General features: G+C 42.0%; 1 protein-coding gene across 2 annotated transcripts in view; it reads left to right on the plus strand.

Annotated features, from left to right (window-relative positions):
* The first annotated feature begins 552 nt into the window (after positions 1 to 552).
* The window catches only part of LOC129712974 (cGMP-dependent protein kinase 2), a 38,113-nt gene continuing 17,973 nt past the window's right edge, over positions 553 to 20,692 (plus strand). Inside the window, exons 1-9 of one of the 2 annotated variants that reach the window (XM_055661798.1) lie at positions 553 to 1,003; positions 4,366 to 4,858; positions 6,820 to 6,986; positions 9,211 to 9,324; positions 11,191 to 11,296; positions 12,158 to 12,221; positions 15,998 to 16,075; positions 16,981 to 17,075; positions 18,653 to 18,721. In XM_055661798.1, coding sequence (XP_055517773.1) covers positions 4,401 to 4,858; positions 6,820 to 6,986; positions 9,211 to 9,324; positions 11,191 to 11,296; positions 12,158 to 12,221; positions 15,998 to 16,075; positions 16,981 to 17,075; positions 18,653 to 18,721 — 1,151 coding nt within the window. In that variant the 5' untranslated portion in view covers positions 553 to 1,003; positions 4,366 to 4,400. The remainder of the gene's footprint in view (positions 1,004 to 4,365; positions 4,859 to 6,819; positions 6,987 to 9,210; positions 9,325 to 11,190; positions 11,297 to 12,157; positions 12,222 to 15,997; positions 16,076 to 16,980; positions 17,076 to 18,652; positions 18,722 to 20,692) is intronic. The other variant, XM_055661799.1, reaches the window with a different exon arrangement.

Here is a 20,692-nt window from a genome sequence, read left to right on the forward strand (position 1 = left end):
CGTTTGATGGCCCCGGGCCTTAGAAAATTGAGGGGGGGACCTCATTGAAACTTACCGAATAGTGAAAGGCCTGGATAGAGTGGATGTGGAGAGGATGTTCCCACTAGTGGGAGAACCTAGCACCAGAGCCCAAAGCCTTCGAATAAAAGGACGTATCTTTAGAATGTAGATGAGGAGACATTTCTGTAGTCAGAGGGTGGTGAATCTGCGGAATTCATTGACATATTCGGCTGTGGAGCTTTTAAAAATAGCTGAGTCAGGGGATATGGGGAGAAGGCAGGAACGGGGTACTGTTTGCGGATGATCAGCCATGATCACATTGAATGGTGGTGCTGGCTCGAAGGGCCGAATGACCTACTCCTGCACCTATTGTCTATTGTCTAAAAATCACTGGATACTTTTAAGGTGGAGATCAACAGAATCTTGATTGGGGTGCCAGGGGCTATGGGGAGAAGGCGGGATAATGGGGTTAAGAGGGGAAGTTAGATCAGCCATGATTGAATGGTGGAGTAGACTTGATGGGCCGAATGGCCTAATTCTGCTCCTTTAACTTATGAACAGAAACTTGTGAACTTTCTGAAGGGCTCGCACTCCCTGTTTACATCCGCCAGAGGGAGGGACTGAGTCGAAGGGGATCAGCGCAGATGTGGTGGGAGGTGAGAGGCAAAGATACTGGGAGGTGGGAGGTGGGAGGTCGGCCGTCGGTTTGGGCACGTCCCGGTGCCACTAACCCAGCAGTCTGTCCCAAAGATCTTTGGTCTAACCAAGGGCCACTACGGTGCAAAGCCCAGGAGGGAGAGAAGAGGAGACGGCGCCGGGATCGTGCATCAGCCCAGTCTGCCTGTGTTTACCGATGCAGAGAACGGCGGCTGCATAGGGAGACAAAACAAAGCGCTGTGGAGGAACTAACTCATCAGGTCAAGCAGCATCTGCGGAGGGCGAGAGATGGCTCGGGTCTGGACCCTGCATGGGGGTCGGAGAGGGGAGATAACCTGTTGAAGAGGTAAGCCAGTATGTGTAGGAAAGAACTGCAGATGCTGGTTTAAACCGAAGATTGGCACAAAAAGCTGGAGTAACTCAGCGGGTCAGTCAGCATCTCTGGAGAAAAAGGAATAGGTGGCGTTTCGGGGTTTGCACCTCTTTGTTCTATATCTCTACATCACCGTCTATATCTCTCGTTTCCCTTTCCCCGGCTCTCAGAGTGAAGAACCCGAAACGTAACCTATTCCTTTTATCCAGAGATGCTGTCTGACCCGCTGAGTTACTCCAGTATTTTGTGTCTTAAAAAGAGCTGAGAGGGGCTGGCGAGCGCTAGGTGCAACCTGGTGAGGCGAGGAGGGAGTTAGTGGCAGATGGGGCCAGGTTGGAGTGGGGGATAAATAATGGTGGAAGGGAGGAGGGCGACTCAGACCCTGTCTTCCCCTCTACCCCCATGTTAGCTCCAATATCTCACCGCTCTCTGTACGCACCACTCCCATCTTCCTCCCTCCAATCGATCTCCCTCCCTCCCTTCCATCCACCTATTTAATCTGCTGGTGTAAATGCATCTACTAAAACTTATCTTTGAGATTTTAAACTGTGCAATAGTCAGATGCTGTTTTGAAAGGTTTTGTTGGTTAGCTTCCCTTTCAGATTCCGTTCTCTCTGTGGGACGGGTGTACATTGAACCTGACGTTTGTTACAGCGCTATAGATTTGCGGCGTAAAACATAGATGAATTAGCCTTTCTCTCCCTCCCACCCCGAGGGACTGGTTTGCTTCGCGGGGCGGGGGTTACAGGATTAGATCAAAAATAATCAGTGCAATCTACGTTTGAGTTCATTGTTCTTTCCCCCATCCGCCGACCCAGTTCTCCCGCATCCAAGCTGGTTTTCTGAATTCTGCATTACAAGGGCAACACTGGTCAGCGATTCCCGGGGTCTCTGTCCTGCCTCAACCCTTCCACCCTACCCCCTGCACCCTTTGTATTACAATGTGTTCTCCGCCTTCCTCTGCACTTTCCCTCTCCTTCAAACTCATCCCTCTTCTCCCTCCAATCTCCCCCTCTCCTCCTCGTCTCTCAATTCACAGTCTTTCCAATTCCCCTTCCTTCTCCCTCCAATCTCGTCTCCTCTCTCCATTTCTCAATTCACGTCTCTCAATTCGCTTTTCCTTCTTCTAATCCTCCTTCTCCATATCTCGATTCACTATTCGCTAATAAATAATAATAATAAATACTTTATTGATCCCCTCAGGGAAATTCAGAATGTTATGTCTCCGTACACATTCAACCTATCACATCTGTATTCCCCTGAGCATTCTCCGTTCCTTTCCCTGCAACCACATCATCTTCCCCTTAGTCTCCCCTTCTATACAAGAAACTGGAGGGGGATCAAGCCTACTCCTTACTGTCCAATAAGACCACATCTGCTCTAATCTCAAACACCTTCTCATATCTTCCTCATGAAGTTTGACCTTCCTGTTATCCCAAACGATGTATCAGCCTTGAGTAGATTCAATTGTTCAGTCTGCACAGCTTTCTGGAGTAGAGAATCCCAAAGATTAATGCTCTTCTATTCCTTCCCGTCCTGCAGCGATACTTTATTTTTGGATTTGTGGAGAAGTATCTTCACAGCCATTCCCCTGGGGGGAGAAGAGTTAAAGATCACTTTCATCATCGTTTGACAAGTTGAAGGGTTTTGATCTCGTTTCTCTATTGTCTTAAAGGTTTGAGTAGTTTACTCATGATGTCAGGTCCATACAACTCCCTTTTACTAATCTCACTCTCCTATTGTTTCTCCAGATTGGTTTGCACTTCTAATATTTATCCATCTTTCCCTTTGAACAGTGTATAATCTCAATTGCAAATGGGCCAATGGATTCTAATTCTAATAACACTTAGTCTGAAATACGTTCTTCAAACCTCTCCACTTTAATCTTCAATGCTAAGTTATTCCACCTTGTTTCAGATATCATAAATCCTTTCATTATATATTCTTTCACAGATTGTCATTTTACTGAGTAGCTGAACGTTTGTTTTATAAGTTCCAATTTCAGCAATCTGTAACTATATGGTATGTTTTTTCCACATTTTCTATCTATTCCATAGGGTTGACATAGAAGTATTCAGGACCTTTGATCTAACTAAAATGTTGGATATATTTATTTTCACATTCTCTTTTTTTATAAATGGCTTAATTCTTATAAACTCCACAAATCAGACACCTGTGGTTCTTAACAGTTTATTTCGTCACGAGATGTCAGTTTCATCACGAGAGGTAATTGAAAATGACATGCATTGCTTCATAGAACACGGAACGTAGAACAGTCCCGCACAGGAACTGGCCCTATGACCCACAATGTGCAAAACATGATGCCAAGTTAATCTATTCTCTGATGTACATGACCCATATTCCTCCATTCCCATTTCCATGTCCCTGTCCAAAGATGCCTCTTAAATGTCCCTATCATTTCCATCACCTCCCCTCGCAACACATTCTAAGTACCTACCACTCTCCGCATGAAAAAAAACTTACCCCGCACATCTCCTTTAAACTTGTCCACTCTCACCTTAAAAACTATACACATGATATTCTATTATAGAGCCGGAGAACAAGGGTTGAAGAGGGCCGTGCAAGGAGAGGGACAATGGGTCATGGGACGATCAGAATGGAGTTGGTGGCTGCAATGAACCTTTGTGGCCAGGAGCTGTAAAATGGTGCTAAAATGGCGACTCGTGCATATAGACTCAGTGGGTATTCTATACCTTCTGTACTAACTGGAGATTGTGCTTATGTGTGGTGATAGTCAAAGCTGAACTGTACCTTGGTACACATGATAATGGAGAAACTATTGACTAAGCTCCCCCATTTGCTAACCATTGGCTTTAATAATTTTTAGCTGACACTAAAAAAATAAACTTTTAACTATTAAAAAGACCTTTAATTTTGGAAAATCCATTGGGAAAAATAAGTTATTGCAAGTCTGAAACTCTTAGACCATTAAACCTCCTTTTCCTCAATGCCTTCCCAATATTCATCCGTCACCCAGGGACCAAAAGCAAATCATCATTGCCACACTGCTATTGTGAATGTGTCAACCACGTTTCCTACATTAGGAACAAATGGCAGCCTAGCACATGGAGATCCTGGAGAAGACTGCACGCCCCATTAATCAACTAAGTAATGCCCTTGGGATCTTGGGCTAAGGTTTGATGACAATTTATACACATATGGTTAAGTGTAATTGTTTACTGTATCATTTGCAAAGAGAAAGCGATTGTTAATGGAACCAGAAACAATCTGTTAAAGAGTTTTAAGAAGCACTATATCAGCTGCCTGTGTTTTAACAATATTCTACTGTATGAATGTTTTCTTTATTTTGGCAGCAGTCTGGCTTGGCATCTGTTGAGAGAACTTTGGGATGATTTATATTCATGCAATGGGAAACGGTTCTGTGAGAGCACCAAGGCCTGAACAGAATAACTCCCCCCGTACCCCGACAGACACCTCCTTGGAGAACTTGGACAACCTCAGAGGGAAGATTGTTACTCTAGAAGAAGAACTGAGGATGAAGGATGAGCAACTGAGGCAGAAGTTGGAGACAATAAAGTCGCTGGAAAAAGAACTTAAAGGGAAACTTTCCCAAATCGGCAAGCTTCAGGATGCCATTGGGTACAATACCTCTTCTGCCAACCAACATAAGAAGCTGGTCAGTGTCATAAACCAAGGGCCAAAACGCTTTGCCCAGGTGGCGACTGAGATCCACCGACGCCTCAAGGCCAAAGAGGGAGTGTCAGCAGAGCCGACCTCCCGGAATTATTACTGCCACAGTGTGCCGAAGTTCTCTATCGAGCAGCTTCGAGTACGGAAGGATTCCAGGTAAGAATGAAGAACCTCACCTGGCCCAGCAAATGAGCAGCTAGATTCCCACAACACTGTGGGAGATATACAACCCATTCAACTTAACATGCTCCTCAGACCAAGGACAACCTTAGAAGGCAATCACATCATTAGCTTGGACAATTCTGTACTTATTTATGCACCATACTTTCTCCTCAAGCAACATTGTAAATGGCCACAATTTTAACACAAATAATTTGTGCAACCAATTGCATCCATGCAATTTTAACACAAACTTGGCTGGGGATCGTGTAAGCTCATAGTATCAGATACTTCCAATTTGCATGGATGTGTATAGTTCTAAAGGCAACCTAGAAATTCCCAGTTAATTACCTGCAGGTTGGTCACAGCACAGTAAAAATCTCAGAATAACTAATTACCTGGTTTGATAATCATCAGCAGAAGGTTTAGCTTTCATTCTTACAGATTACAAAACCAAAACACTGAGCAAATACTGAACAATGAAGTCTCATTTTCAAATTGACAGCAATATATGTTTGAATCCAGAATAATTAAAGGCAATAATCTAAAGGCTGCAATTTAATTGTTGGATATGAACCAAACTCTGCATTCTGTTAGCTGAATTACTAAGAGGTTGTAACTCTAAGATTCTCCCCATTCTGCAGTAGGAATGATTAGAGATTTCTTGCAGACCAGATTCAGTGACATTTAAAAAAAACTATTAATTTTCTGGTATAAAAACACCATAAAGAACAAAGGAGCTGTCTTCTTCCACTCAATCAGCAATGTCTGTAAACAGCACATTGATTACCATGTTTCCTAGTATCCTGGTCAATATTAATCCATAATAGTATTAAACCTCGCTATATGTCATTTATCATATGACAGCTGTCTGTTGTCCTTAAATAATAGTTTGAGCTACATAACAACATAAGTACTACAAAACGTACCAGATTGTGTGTAAAATACATTGGAACATGAAGGTCCCTGCATTGAAGAGTAAGGCAACAACATGTATTTCTATTTTTCTTACACTACCTCGGGCTTCCCCATCAGGTTTGATAATTCATCCAATGGCATATTTAATTCTCAGGCCCATGCATAAATTGGGAGTTTGTTTACTTAACAAAAGCACATGGCTGTGGAGAGGTGGTTCATATGACTATATGAACTTGTTCTGGTGATATCTTGATTCTCATTATGAGTTTGAATTGGATACAGACCAAAAAAAAACCACCTCAAGGAGCAAATAGAAATAATGAACTACAGATGCCGATTTGCAAACAAAAAAGACACAAAGTGCTGGAATAAATCAGCAGGTCAGGCAGCATCACTGAAGAACATGGATAGTTGAAGTTTTGGGTTGGGTCTCTTCCTCAAACTGACCAGTCTATGAAAGGTCTGGACCCATCCCGTTTCTCCAGGGATGCTGCCTAACCTGCTGTGTTACTCCAGCACTTTGCGACTTTCTCAGAGAGCAAGTGTGCTCCTCATTTTTGGCTGTCCCAATCTCAATGGTGGCAATTCTTCAATTTGATTCCAGCACAGTAAAAATAAGTATCTGAAGAAAGGTTCCAATGTCTCTGTCCACTTCCATCCATAGATGCTGCCTGCTCCATAGATGCTGCCTGAGTTCCTCAGGCACTTTGATCTTTGCCATTCCTCGGGTGTTATGGGGAGAAGGCAGGAGAATGGGGTTGAGAGGGAAAGATAAATCAGCCATGAATGAATGGCAGAGTAAACTTGATGGATCGAATGGACTAATTCTGCTCCTATAAATTATGAAATTTTAAATTTATGAACTTTGTTCCAGATTCCAGAATTTGCAGTCTCTTGTGCATCCAACATGAAATATCAAAAATTTCCCTTCCACTCAGTGTTAATTGCTAAATACAGGAGGGTAATTAATGTACGTGGAATGTTTTTGTGATGATTACCACTAGGGATGTTTGTGATCACCTGAGGATTATATTGTGCAGCTTGAAGAAACTGATAACCGATGCGATAATGCACAACGAATTCCTGAAGAAGCTGGAATCGCAGCATGTGAGGGAGATAGTGGAGTGCATGTACGAGAGGAGCTACCAAGAAACAGATCTCGTCATCCAGGAGGGAGAGCAAGGAAACCACCTCTATGTTCTAGCAGGTGGGCCTCATCATATTGAACCATTAGAACCATTCTAAACTTCCTTGATCATCGTCTGCTTTGATCTGCGTTTTCACATCTTACCCTTCCATATCTTTAGTCTCCCTCTCCCCTGACTCTCAGTCTGAAGAAGGATCTCGACCCGAAAAAGGTCACCCATTCTGTCTTTCCAGAGATGCTGCCTGTCCCGCTGAGTTACTCCAGCAGTTTGTGTCTATCTCATTGTATTAATGCTTGATGTAAAGGGTGCCTGTCCTTTAGGCCGATCTGCATGTCACCTTCATGAACCTGAATTTGCTCCTTATAACATCTATTAAAATCCATCCTCCAGTCTTCTGAGAAGATTTCAGGTTTTCACCATTTGCGTGTAAGTGATAATAGACAATAGGTGCAGGAGTAGGCCATTCGGCCCTTCGAGCCAGCACCGCCACTCAATATGATCATGGCTGCTCATCCACAATCAGTACCCTGTTCCTGCATTCTTGCCATATCCCATGACTCCGCTATCTTTAAGTACTCCTAAACAACATTGGTGTTGATTTTAGGATAATGTCCTCTGGTTCCATACTCTTGTTATGTGTTTTAATAATCTTGTTGTTTGTTGATTGGATAAATGGCAATGTAATGATCTAGAACATAGAATATAGAGCATAGCAGTACTGCACAGGAACAGGCCTTTGGCCCACAATGTCTGCCCAATATGCCTAGATAAACTAATCTCATCTGACTATATATCCCTCTATTACCTGCATATCCATGTACCTGTCTAAAAGCCTCTTACAGTAACTGCCACTTTTGTATCGGGCCTCTACAAACAACCCCGGAAGTGAGTTCCATACATCCACGGCCCTCCGTGTAAAATCACTTGCTCCGTATATCTCTTTTAAACTTTGCCCCTCTCACGTTAAAGCTATGCCCTCAAGTATTTGTTTTTTTTCCCCATCCTGGCAAAAAGGTCTTGACCGTATATCCTATCTTTGCCTCGCATCATTTTATACGTTTCTCTTTGGCTCCTTCGTGGAATTCCTGAAAATTTAAGTTATAAAATAAAACTGGCATCTTCATTTTGCGGCTTTTCTTTTTAAAGAGGAATAATTGAGAAGGGATGTGATGGAGATCTATGAAACAAAGCAGTGACTTAATCGGACAGACATTGCAACGATGTATCCACTTATCTGAGGGTCCAGAAGTCAACGTCAAAAACATGAAACAATCACAGTTCATCCAGTAGGGTGTGCGGGCAAAATCTTTACCCAGAGAGTGATGAGAATTTGAAATCTATTCTAATGGTGAATAGTTGAGGTGATTGTGTTGATAAAAGAAAAAACTGCCTGACCACTCGAGACAGAGAAGCAATCTGTTGATTTGAAAAGATGGAAGTGGAAGGAGGTTGGCTGCAGCACCAACGATTTGGGCTGAACAGTTTTCGACATGGTGCTGATTCTGTGGTGTCCATTGAAAGGTGCTAATTGTATAATCAATCATTAAGCTGAAAATGAAGCCTAACAATGCTAAAATAAAATTGGATAGTGGACTGTGCAATAATGAAAGCTAATTTAAAGCAGTGCACCTGTTATGAGATTTAGAAACATCCATTTAGGTGCAGGAGTGGCCACGAGCCTCAGCCATCTGGCTGATTGAAGTATCCCTACCTGAATACCCTCTGATCCCCTTGTTGCCTCTTAAATATAGCCAATGGAGTAATTCACAGGGTCCAGGCAGCATCTCTGGAGAAAATGTCCAGAATAGACATCCATTACAGCCTGACGTCAGTCTCTGATTGAGGTAACTTTGAATATTGTTGCAAAATGCTGGAGTAATTCACGGGTCAGGCAGCATCTCTGGAGAAAAGGAATTAGTGATGTTTCGGGTCGGAACCCTCTTCAGACTGAGAGCCTGTGGTATTTGCGGTATAAACTAGCATCTGCAGTTCTTTCTTGCACATTTTGTCTGCTCCACTGCGATATCTCCTCAAGGTATGCCTACTTTTAGGAACTTCTCCTCTTCTCTCTGACGGGAATTCTGCAACACCCCATGTCTGCTTTCAATCTGAAGAAAGGTTTCGAACTGAAACGTCACCTATTCCTTTTCTTCTGACCCGCTGGGTTTCTCCAGTATTTTGTGTCTGTCTTCGGTATAACCCAGTATCTGCAGTTCGTTCCTGCACAATTTAATTTTGAACATTGAATGTTACTGCAAATAAATGTTAACTATACTTTTACAGAAGGGATTTTGGAAGTTATGCAGAATGGCAAACTGTTGGGACAGATGCAACCAGGGACAGCCTTTGGCGAGCTTGCAATTCTCTACAACTGCAAAAGGACTGCTACTGTTAAAGGTAACGAAAGCTAGATCTCTGTGAGTGTTGGTCTTTCTCTCACTCCTCTCCTCTCTCTGTAAGTGCAGAGCTGACATGCAAACTGGGAGTGGTGTGGAGAAGCTTCTCTGATCCAATCAATGTCAATGTCAAATTCTGCGCCAACGAACTGAATATGTGTGTCAAGCTGAAGATCTATAACTAATGCTGGACTCGGTGCCTATCCTGATGGTGTGAGCATGAATGGATGACTCAATGACAAAGGCAGACAATGGCACAGAATAGCACCGCATTTTATATTTCAAGTGCTGATTGGTGCACACAAAAGTGGGCTGCTTAAATACCCCAACGTAACTACAACTTAATTCTTCATTGACAACAACCGATAATTATATTATGTCAGCTCATGAATTTAATAATTTACCGAACAGTTTTCATAGAAGTCTCCCATCCAAGGTGACAGATTTTAACCTCAGCTTTGGGGAACTTCACAAGGACAGTTGTGCCTTCTTTTGGGGAAGAATCTTAGATGCTGCATTGAATGGTGGAGGAATATAGAATATAAGGAAACATAGAACAGTGAGCCTAACATCTGTGATAGGCCTGTTGCTAGAGAGGATTCTAAGGGATAAGATGTTTATGCATTTGGATAGATGGGCTGATTAGGGATAGTCAGCATGGTTTTGTACATGGGAACATGTGTCTTACAAATCTGATTGAATTTTTTGAAGAAGTAATCAAAAAGGTCAATGAGGGCAAAACTGTCGACGTCATCTATATGGACCAGAAAAGCTTTTGCTAAGGTTTTACCATGGGGGGCTACTGTGGAAGGTTAGATTGCATGGGATCCAGGGAGAGTTAGCCTACTGGATAGAGAATGGGCTTAACGGAAGGAAGAAGTGGATGATGATGAAAAGTTGTTCTGTAACTAATAGTGTGGCTCAGGAATCGGTGCTGGGCCCACTGCTGTTTGTGGTTTATATTAATGATTTGCGTGAGTATGTAAAAGGCATCAATAGTAATTTTACAGATGACACTAAAGGTAGTAAGGTAGTGTTTTAGATAGAGAACATGGTTATCAAAATTACATCAGGATCGTGATCAACCAGGCAAGTGGGCTGAGGAATGGTTGATGGAGGATGTTGTTAAGATAGAAAGAGTGCAGAAGAGATTTTAAAGGATTTGGCCAGGACTTGAGGGCCTTAGCTACAGGGAGAGGTTGGGCAAGCTTGGGCATTATTCCTTAGAGTGCAGGAGGATGGGGGGGGGGGGGGGGGGGGGGGGGGTAATCTTATAGAGATGTATAAGATCACGAGGGGAATAGTCAGGGTGAATGAACAGGTATTTTATCCAGAATAAGGGGCATTGTGTTAAGGTGAGAGGGGAAAGATTTATTAGGAACCTGAGGAGTAACTTTTCCACACAGTGAAGCGGGTATATGGAATGAGCTGGCAGAAGAGGTAGTTAAGGCTGGTAGTATAACAACATTTATAAGACATTTGGACAGGAACATGGATAGAAAAAATTTAGAGAGATATAGGCCAAACATGGGGAGGTGGTACTAGTGTTGATGGGGCATCTTGGTCGGCATAGGTAAGTTAGGCTGAAGGGTCCGTTTCCATGCTGCATGGCTCTATGAATCTAAAAGACGATCTCACTTCAGAGAGACAACCAGCTGGCCAGCTCAGGTGGAAGGTTTCAACTCTGACATGCTTCAGACAGGCGAAGAAGTTCCATGGTGTTGGTACGAGCTAATCAGGGAAAAATGTGAAATATTCCTTTTATAGTTAAATCACAGAGATATCAATCTTCTCTAAAGTTAATCTATAACTATGATTTGGTCTCTCCGATATTTATTAACTGATCTATCGCCTGTAACTTTTTCAGCTGTGACAGAGTCTTGGATTTGGGTTCTGGATCGTCAGGTTTTCCAAAGCATCATGATGGAAACAGCACAGGCAAGGAATAGGAAATACTTCAACTTCCTCAGCAGGTGAGAGCTGGAAGCCCCCGGCTGCTTCAGACAACCATCTCTGCATCCTTCCTTAGACCCTCCAAATGTAACTGAGCCAGTGTTTTATAAAGTTTCATCATGAAACCTTATTTATACCTTTCAAGAGTCAAGGGAGTTTTATTGTCATGTGTCCCAGATAGGACAACGTAGAATACCTTTTGTATTATATTTATAAATAAAGCCCAGAGGATCGGAGGGAAAGATAGATCAGCCATGATTGAATTTATTATGTTTTCTATCACTTTCCATTGTGTCTCTTTTCATTCCATAGATTTAAATCTTGATGAAAATGGTTTAATGGGGCTTTATGGTCACATGCACCCAAGAGTTTGTTTTTTTTGCATACACTTCAATAAAATCTTACTGCACATAAACACAATCATACCTAAGTACAGAGTGTTAGATTAGTAGATTATACTGAGGCAGTACGCAAGAGCTGCCATGTTTCTGCCGCCATCTTGTACCTTCAAAATTCTTAAAAATGCAGTTTTATCTTGGCCTTAAATGCCTGCTGTCTTGGTGGCAGCGCTGGGTCGAATTTTTGGGGTTGACTGACCTGGCAATGATATCAGTGTTCTCTACTGCTGCTCTGCCACCCTGTGCTGCTGCAAGCTGCATCTAATCCATGTGTTTGTTTGACAAACCCATCCATCTGCCCAAAACCCATCTCAAGGTACTTTCCCAGATAGCTAGGGTCTCGGAGTAGAGAAAATAATGTTTCTTGTGTTATGTTTACGTACAGATCTGAGGAAATACAGAGCTTATTGTTAGTGCTGGATGTGGAATAAGTTTCTATTGACATAATGCAATTTTAAAAACATTTGTATATTTATTATGTAGTGTTTCGATATTGAAAGGCTTGCCCGAAGAGAAGTTGTCCAAGATTGTTGATTGTCTTGAAGTTGTGAGTACATTTTCTTTAGTTTTGAAGGTTTTTCAAGAGCATATTTGATTATATTCAGGATGTACTAATATTGTGGCATGTCACAATCATGAATTCCAATTGACACATTCATGGGCTTTTAAAGAAGCATTCAAGATTCACGATTCAATTTCATTGTCACATGGACCAATTAAGGTACAGTGGAATTTGAGCCACCATGCAGCCATATTAAGTAAAAAGCAAAAATATACACAGTACATAAAATCACGTTTAACGTAAACATCCACCACAGTCCTCACTGTGATGGAAGGCAATACAGTTCAGTCATCTTCCTCCTTTGTTGTCACAAGAACGAAGTATAATGTCAGATATCAAATTCCTTATTGGCTAAACCATCTGAGATGTCAAGTGAATGGATTGTTATTTGGCCACTAGGAAGAACACTCACAAGACACTCAGTCTGTGCGAAGGGTCTCCTCACCGTAGAAAGCATCTTATTGGGATACATCACAACTTGATTGGACAACAGATGTGGCCAAGATCGCAAGAGAGTTTTGGATGTAGCCCAGTCCATCACACAAACCAGCCTTTCCCGCATCAATTCCATCTGCACCTCACTCTGCCTTGGGAAAGTAGCCAATTTAACCAAAGGTCATTTAAACCCCAGTCGTTCCCTGTTCTTCACTTTTCTATAGGGCAGAAGATACAAAAGTTTGAAAGCCCATACCACCAGATAAGCTAAACTATCCTCTCATAAGCAAAGGGTGTTGTCCTGATCTCCCCATCTACCTCATTGCAAGCCTTGCACTTTTTACAATCTTGTATTGTATGATTTGACTGGATTGCATGCAGGCAAAGTAGTGTTTAACTATTTCTCGTTACAGTAATAAACCAACAAAGCTGGAGCAGTTTTTCTCCAAGTCAGATATGTAGATGACCAAAATTATTGGGAATTCTTCAGGGTTAAGTTTGTCAAGATATCAAATTGTGGCCTTCAACGTTGAAACGTAAATCTTCAGCGCCAGCCAGTTACTAGAGGGAAGAAAGTGATACAATTTGCTGTAAATTATACAATTTCCTTTGCTGTAAGGGTTTTTGATTATGTTAAAGGCCGTTGGGATGTTCATCTTGCTATCGGGGCATCAAAGGAGCAAATGTCAAATTTCCCCAATTTTCTACAATTTTTTTCTGCATGAAGAAGGGTCCCAACCCGAGACATCACCTATCCCCATTCTCCAGAGATGCTGCCTGACCCAACATTACTCCAACACATTGTGTCTTTTTTGTAAAACCAGCATCTGCAGTTCCTTGCATCTACTATTTTCTTCATATGTTGCTGTTGTGGTACCAAAGGCCACCTATAAACATCTATATCAAACACTAGAAGTAGAAACACTTGTATAGTTTGTGCCCACCAATAACACAAGATTTCAATATGAAAGGGTTTTTTATGTCGGGTTCTTTCAGGTTGACTTGATAAAGTTATTTTAATACTACTTAGACCTCCTATTGAATACTTTAGCTAAATAGTCCAGCTTGACCTCCTCCAGTGATTCCCAGCATGATAGATGTCAATTTGCAGCCAATTCAATGCACTGCATGTGACATAAAAGGCTACGAGCCCTGGCAACATTCCGACTATTGTGCTTAAGGCTTGTACTCCGGAACCTGCCGCACCCGTGTCCATGCTGTTCAAGTATAGCTTCAACACAGCAACTTCTTAAAATTTAGTTTAGAGATACAGCACAGTAGCAGTCTCCTCGACCCACCGAGTCTGCACTGACATGCGATCACCGCACATTAACACAACCCTACACACACTAGGGGCAGTTCTATATTTATACCAAGCCAAGTAACCTACAAACCTGTACGTCGTTGTAGTGTGGGAGGAAACCAAAGATCTCGGAGGAAACCCATGCAGGTCACGGGGGGGGAGAACGTACAAACTCTGTACAGACAGCAGCCGAACCCAGGTTTCTAGCGCTGTAAGGTAGCAACTCTACCACTGCACCAGTGTGTCACCCTATATGACCTTGTGGAACATTGCCCAGCCTGACCTGTCCACAAGAAGCAGATCTGCCTGCCACCGCCCATTCATCTCCTCCCGATCATCAGCAAAGTGATGGATGGGATTTGACCATGATTATTATCATTGAACCTCCCACTATCAATTTCCTGGGGGCTACTGTTGACAAAAACTGAACTGTAGTGGACATATATGGATATTATATTATGTATATATACACAATGTGGTTACAAAAGTAGGTCGGAAGCTAGGATTCCTGCAGTGAGTTACTCACCTCCTAGCTCACCGAAAAGCCCTGTCCCACGGTACAAGTTCATTCCAAGAGCTCTCCTGAGTTTGCCCAGATTCGAACTCGGAGATTTACAGTAATGGCCACTCGTCGGTACTCGGGGCTCTCGTGGACATTTTTCAACATGTTGAAAAATTTTCACGAGTCTTCCCGTGCTTACCTGCCGTTAGTGAGTCTTGCTGAGTACCTGCCATTCGTGTTACGAGCCGGTAAGAGACGTACCCGAGCTCCGACGTACCCACTACGTTCATTCTCCGTGCCTACCACGAGTTTGAGTTTTTTTAAACTCGGGAGAGCTCTTGGAATGAACTCGTACCGTGGGACAGGGCTATAAGCCTGTCCACCATCCACAAGGTTCGAACCAGGAGTGTGATGGAATACTCTCCATTTGTCTTGATGTGTGCAGCATCAACAACACTCAAAAACCTCAACACCACCCAGGGCGAAGCAGCCTGCTCGATAGGCAGCCTATCCAGAACTATGCACTCATTTCATCATCGCTGCCCAGTAGCAGCAGTTTCTACCGTCTACGGGATGCATTACAGCCTCTCGCCAAGACTCCTTGGAGAGCACCTTCCAAGTCTACAATCTTTACCAGGTGGAAGAACAAGGGAAACAAAAACATGGGAACACTACAAACTGGAAGTCACCCTCCAGGTCACATGCCTTCCTGACTTGGAAATATATCACAATTCCTTCACTCACTGGGTCAAAATCCTGGAACATCCTCCCTTACAAAACCTCAAGGACTGCAGATATTCAATAACCACCACCTTCTCCAGTGTCAGAGTCATAGAATGATATAGTGTGGAAACAGGCCCTTCGGCCCAACTTGCCCAACATGTCCCAGCTACACTAGTCCCACCTGCCAGAAATCAGTGCAATCAGGAATGGGTAGTTCCATGAAGATGGGTCTGAAGAAGGGTTTCGGCCCGAAACGTCACCTATTTTCTTCGCTCCATAGATGCTGCTGCACCTGCTGAGTTTCTCCAGCAATTTTGTGTACCTTAGGTAGTTCCATGTTACCTCAACTTCCAAAGTCCACATCCCTTGAAAAAATAATAAAAAGGTATAATCAGACTCTTCTGGACTTTATCTTGCACTAAACGTTATTGCCTTTGTCATGTATCTGTACACTGTGGCCGGCTTGATTGTAATCATGTATTGTCTTTCGAACAAAAAAGCTTTTTACTCTATCTGGGTGCACACGATAATGACCTAAACTGGCTGGACTTTTCAGGACAAGCTCTTCATTCAAGTTACACAGATCAGAAAAGGCCATACCCCTCATTTGTCTATGAGTTGGAATTTGGAGCAATAAGGAGCCTTGTACCATGAATTATAAACAAAATATTTCGCTTCCTAGATCACTACGGGCTTGTAAATGATGCCAGTAGCATATCTATTCCTATGCCTAATCCATCATTTTTTACTATCTACCTTCAATGCCGTAGTAATGTTCAATCTCTTCATCTCTGCTAGGATTACTACGATAAGGGCGATTATATCATTCGTCAAGGAGAGCAAGGTAGCACCTTCTTCATTATTGCAAAAGGAAAGGTAGGAGATGATGTATATTCATGAATTTATCTGTGGGGTCCCATTGCTATGAGATGTGATCCCGCTAAGGGCAATAATTCTTGGATCTTTTTTTGAAGGAGGATTTACTGCTTTTTGTGATAGCAGTTGTCTGTGTATTAGTAAATGAATGAACCATCTTGCATTCTAATCTTGATTGTATGATCTAAACTGATTGATTGATGTAAGAGTGGTTGCAATGTTTTGCATTTCTGGTGGTGCAATCTACAGCGTGAGTTTAAAAGGTGTCTAAAAAACTATAAATAAGTGCAAGGACATGCCTTAGTGAAATTTCATCCTCAATCCAACCACCAAAATAAACAGAGTGACTTTGTTTGCTGAGTGTACCGCAGATGCCTATGTACTAATGCCACATATAAAATGTGCTGTTTGAAGCCATTTTCAAAGTCTTGCATCATTTTTAATCGCAATCTAAGAGAGGTCAGGTTTGGGGGAGTTCCCACCGCCACGGGTACCATGTAATCCCGTGCTACCTGTTCAATGATCGGATAGACGGCCACTAAACCGTCTCTGCGACCTGGTTTGCCAGGTGACGAGGGGGCTGTGGACCCCCAGCCGGTCCAAAAACAAGGCCTGTCAAAGGGCAGATGAGTTCCTAGCGAGCCAATGGCCATCCACACTTCAGTAGAAGTTGCGATCACTGTCGTACATGGCATTGTAAGGCACCATGCCCGTTGATGTTTTCAACAATGATGATGATGATAAGAGAGGAAACACACAAATGCAATAACTGCCATGTTGCCAGACTATCAATTAGCAATGTGACAAGTTGTTCTGAAATAGAAGTTGTTTCTGTTAATGTGCATTTGTATCTATCTGCTATTGAAAGATGTGAGGGCTCTTGTGGTTTTATTGATCCTGAACAGGTCCAGGTGACACAGACAAGAGAGGGAGATGAAGAACCACAAGAAATTAAGAAATTAAAGGCAGGAGAATACTTTGGAGAAAAAGCATTAATAAGGTACGGCAGTATGCAGTGCATGAAATCCCATCAATTGGGATTGAATGGAAAGGAAACAGCAAACAAGATTTAATTAGTGCAGGTCTTGATTTGCAGAACTAAGTTTTGGCATCACTCAATACATTCTTGGAGCTGACTAACCTGTGCTGTGAAAGAAACATAGACTTAGGCTCCTGGCAGATCATTATAAGCTTAGGAACCTTCCCCCATTTGCTCTATAGTCTAGTGAAGCGAACAATGATATAACATCAGCTGTGGCTCCTCTGTCACACTGCTAATCCGAGTACAAATACTTCTGCTGTTTTCTCCACGCACTCTTCTGCAAGGAAGAGTTGTGAATGTGCAAAATAGCAATCATACTTCGCAAACATTATGTTCTTCTTATTGCTAGTCATTGTTTAAGTCTTTGTGGTATCACAGAGTTTTAATTTCAGCTTATGACAGAGAAATACTATTCTACAAAATGCCTGAGTAGAACAAAGTGAAAATTACAAGAACAAGACAACACAATAATTAGTAAATGAGCTGCTTTATAAATGGCAGTTTGACACTTGGTGGAACAAGGCAGCTTTCTTATTCATCATACAGCCAGAGCACGTGAGATACTAAACAAATGCACCCGGATAGAGTTGTGGGCGGCTTTTATTTTGTGAGCTCTGATTCACGGCAGAAAGTGGAACATATTACTGACTCTTTTGTCCTTATTGTACATTCAGCCCATTTATAGACTTTTCTTTAGCACATTCAGCCCATCCATACAATGTTAACCTGAACAAGGAACTTCAGATGCTGGAGGATAGGTCCAGTCCTGAAAATCACCTGTCCATTCCCTCCACAGATGTTGCTTGACTCATTGAGTTCCTCCGCAACTTTGTATTTTGTTCAGGATGTAGCCATATAGTCTACAGCATAAGTGTCCACCTAAGCACGTCTCAATGTATAGAGAGCATTTATGCCTCCATCTATCCTTCATTCTGAGGGCTCAAGACTCCTACCGCTCATAGCTGACTTCTTCATTTGACCTGTCTATTGACTCCATCCCGAACTAATCCCTTTAATCAACCCCCAGCTCGTTTCTCTGCTTCTTTCTTTTGCGATGCCTTGCTTGATTGCTCAGTTCATAAAGACCAAGTGTTTGAATGTTAAGAATGCATTGACCACACCTTACATCAAAACTAATTGAATGGATGAGGTAACAAGTCCTCTGTGGAAGAATTGAGACCAAATCATAAATATTTGTATCGCAATGCTAAGATAATGTGCCTACTCCTGCTCTAAAATAATATGTTTATATCTTCATCCTGATAATGCTTTATACATCTTTGGGATAAGCAAAGAGTTGGGATGTAACTAGAACACATTTGTAGAACCGGATGACAACACTGTATTCCTTAACTGCTTTAATTGTATACATTTGAAACGATATTCAAAATATTCTATTAACATTACATTACAAGTACATTGAGGACATTTAAATAGAAACGTAAATTCTGAAAGCGATTTCACAAATGAAAAAGTCAGATCAGAAAATCAGCCTTAATCTGATCGCAACATCTTTCTTTTCTCTCCTTACACAGCGATGATCTTCGTTCTGCAAACATAATTGCAGATGATGATGATACCCAGTGCTTGGTTGTAGATCGCGAGTAAGTCTTCCTATGGAGCGAACTTTCATGCAGTGGGTAGTGGGGATATTGAGTGGTATTTCAACTTTGGCAGGAATAAAACGTGTTTTGCACATACTCAAATCACCATCAGCTCTGCAGTGGGATTTTCATAAATGACAAAAAGCAAGAATTCAATATTCAGTGGTGAAATATTATTATTTGAGATTGGGAGGTTACAGTAATTCACCTGATATCAGGATACAATTTCTTGCTTCTCTAACTCTGCTGCAAGCGAACCCTGCTTGTACTCACAACTAACCCAGGTATCAAACCACCAACGATCAAAATCAGGCACAACCTTCACTGGCTGCTTTAGGCACTCTGCCCTGACCACAATATCCTTGTAGCTAGAGAGTTTTAATTTTAGGGTTGTGAAACCTAACAAGCCATAATCAATTGTCGCCTTTATTCTAACATAACAGTTCACACTGCCCATCACCTACTAGTCTGTGCAGTCCTTCGGTTTCTTTCCCTTTCATGTCTGGTACCTATGTCACTGTTCGGAACAACTTTATATATTACAAAAGTCATAATACTGAATTGTACTTCAGCTAATCAAATACAATGTCACTTGTCATAATGGGGTACATTCTACTTGAATAATAATTCAAGTGAGAGGCAAATTCAATGGTATTATTCATTAACAATACGATGCATTTTATCTCAGGTACTTAGCATGGTTTGTGCTAGACCCCCCCCCCATGCCTTATAAACATTTTCCCTTCCAATATACATCCAGTTCTCTTTTCATAATTACTGTTCAACCTGCTTCCTCTGCCCTTTCAGGCAGCACAAACATTTTGCATTAAAAAAATCTCTCTGCATCTGCTCTCTAGTTCCTCGCCGATTATCCTAAGCCTATATCCATTGATTAGTCACCCTGATAGTGGAATCAATTCCTCGCTATCTTCTCAAAAGATTTCTCTCCCCAAACCACCTCTGCTCTACAGCAACGATACCAGCTTCATTTCAAAATGTCCTATCGCATAGGAACTATGATAATGATTAATTATCTAACATTCACATTTATGAAAACCCCCTGAATTGCCAAGAGCTATTGATGCCAACTACAAAATGGATCGATCCTTGCAGTTCGGAGATAAGTGGTCTCAGGGCACCTCTGGTTTACAGATACAGCAAGGAAACGGGCCCTTCAGCCTACTGAGTCTGCATCGATTAGCGATCCCTCTAACACTGTCCTGCACAAACTGGGGACAATTTAAAATTTATACAAGCCAATTAACCTACAAACCTGTATGCCTTTGGTGTGTGGGAGGAAACCGAAGATCCCGGAGAAAACCCACGTGGTCACGAGAAGAGTGTACAAACTCCATACTGACAGCACTCGTAGTCAGGATCAAACCAGGTTCTCTAGCGCTGTAGGCCGCAACTCTACTGCTACACTACCGTGCCGCAAGCCAACCTAGTTGGACCTCTGGACCTCTCCATGGTAACAGCAGATGCTTCTGATGATCTTATACCCTGTCTAAGAACTAACAGGCTTGTTCAACAACTGGAATTTAGCTTGGATACCAATTAAGTAGGTTTTCATCTCAGCTCCTTGAGTGGCAGTCCAATGAAAATAATACATATAAATAATAAGAAATTTGCCCTAATTGTTCAATGACATGAAAATAATGGCTTGCAAGTGAAGTTCTTCACTGATAAACTTAATTGCAGAGTATGATGATATCCACTGCTTAGTTGTAGATTATGAGTACGTCTTCCTGTGGAGTGAACTTTCATCCACTGGTTAATTGAGTGTTATTTCAATTTCAAAAAGGAATCAAATTTGGTTTGCAAAACCTCAAATTATTTAATTTAAATTTAATTAAACAAAATAAAATATATCTATGTTCAAATATGTTATATAAAGTGCCGAAGATGTGTGACATTTCCCCTGACATCATGATTATCCCATTCATCTGCTTCCTCTCCCTTGTCTCATCT

The sequence above is a fragment of the Leucoraja erinacea genome, chromosome 34 (genome assembly GCF_028641065.1).
Source record: "Leucoraja erinacea ecotype New England chromosome 34, Leri_hhj_1, whole genome shotgun sequence".
Lineage (NCBI taxonomy): Eukaryota > Metazoa > Chordata > Chondrichthyes > Rajiformes > Rajidae > Leucoraja > Leucoraja erinaceus.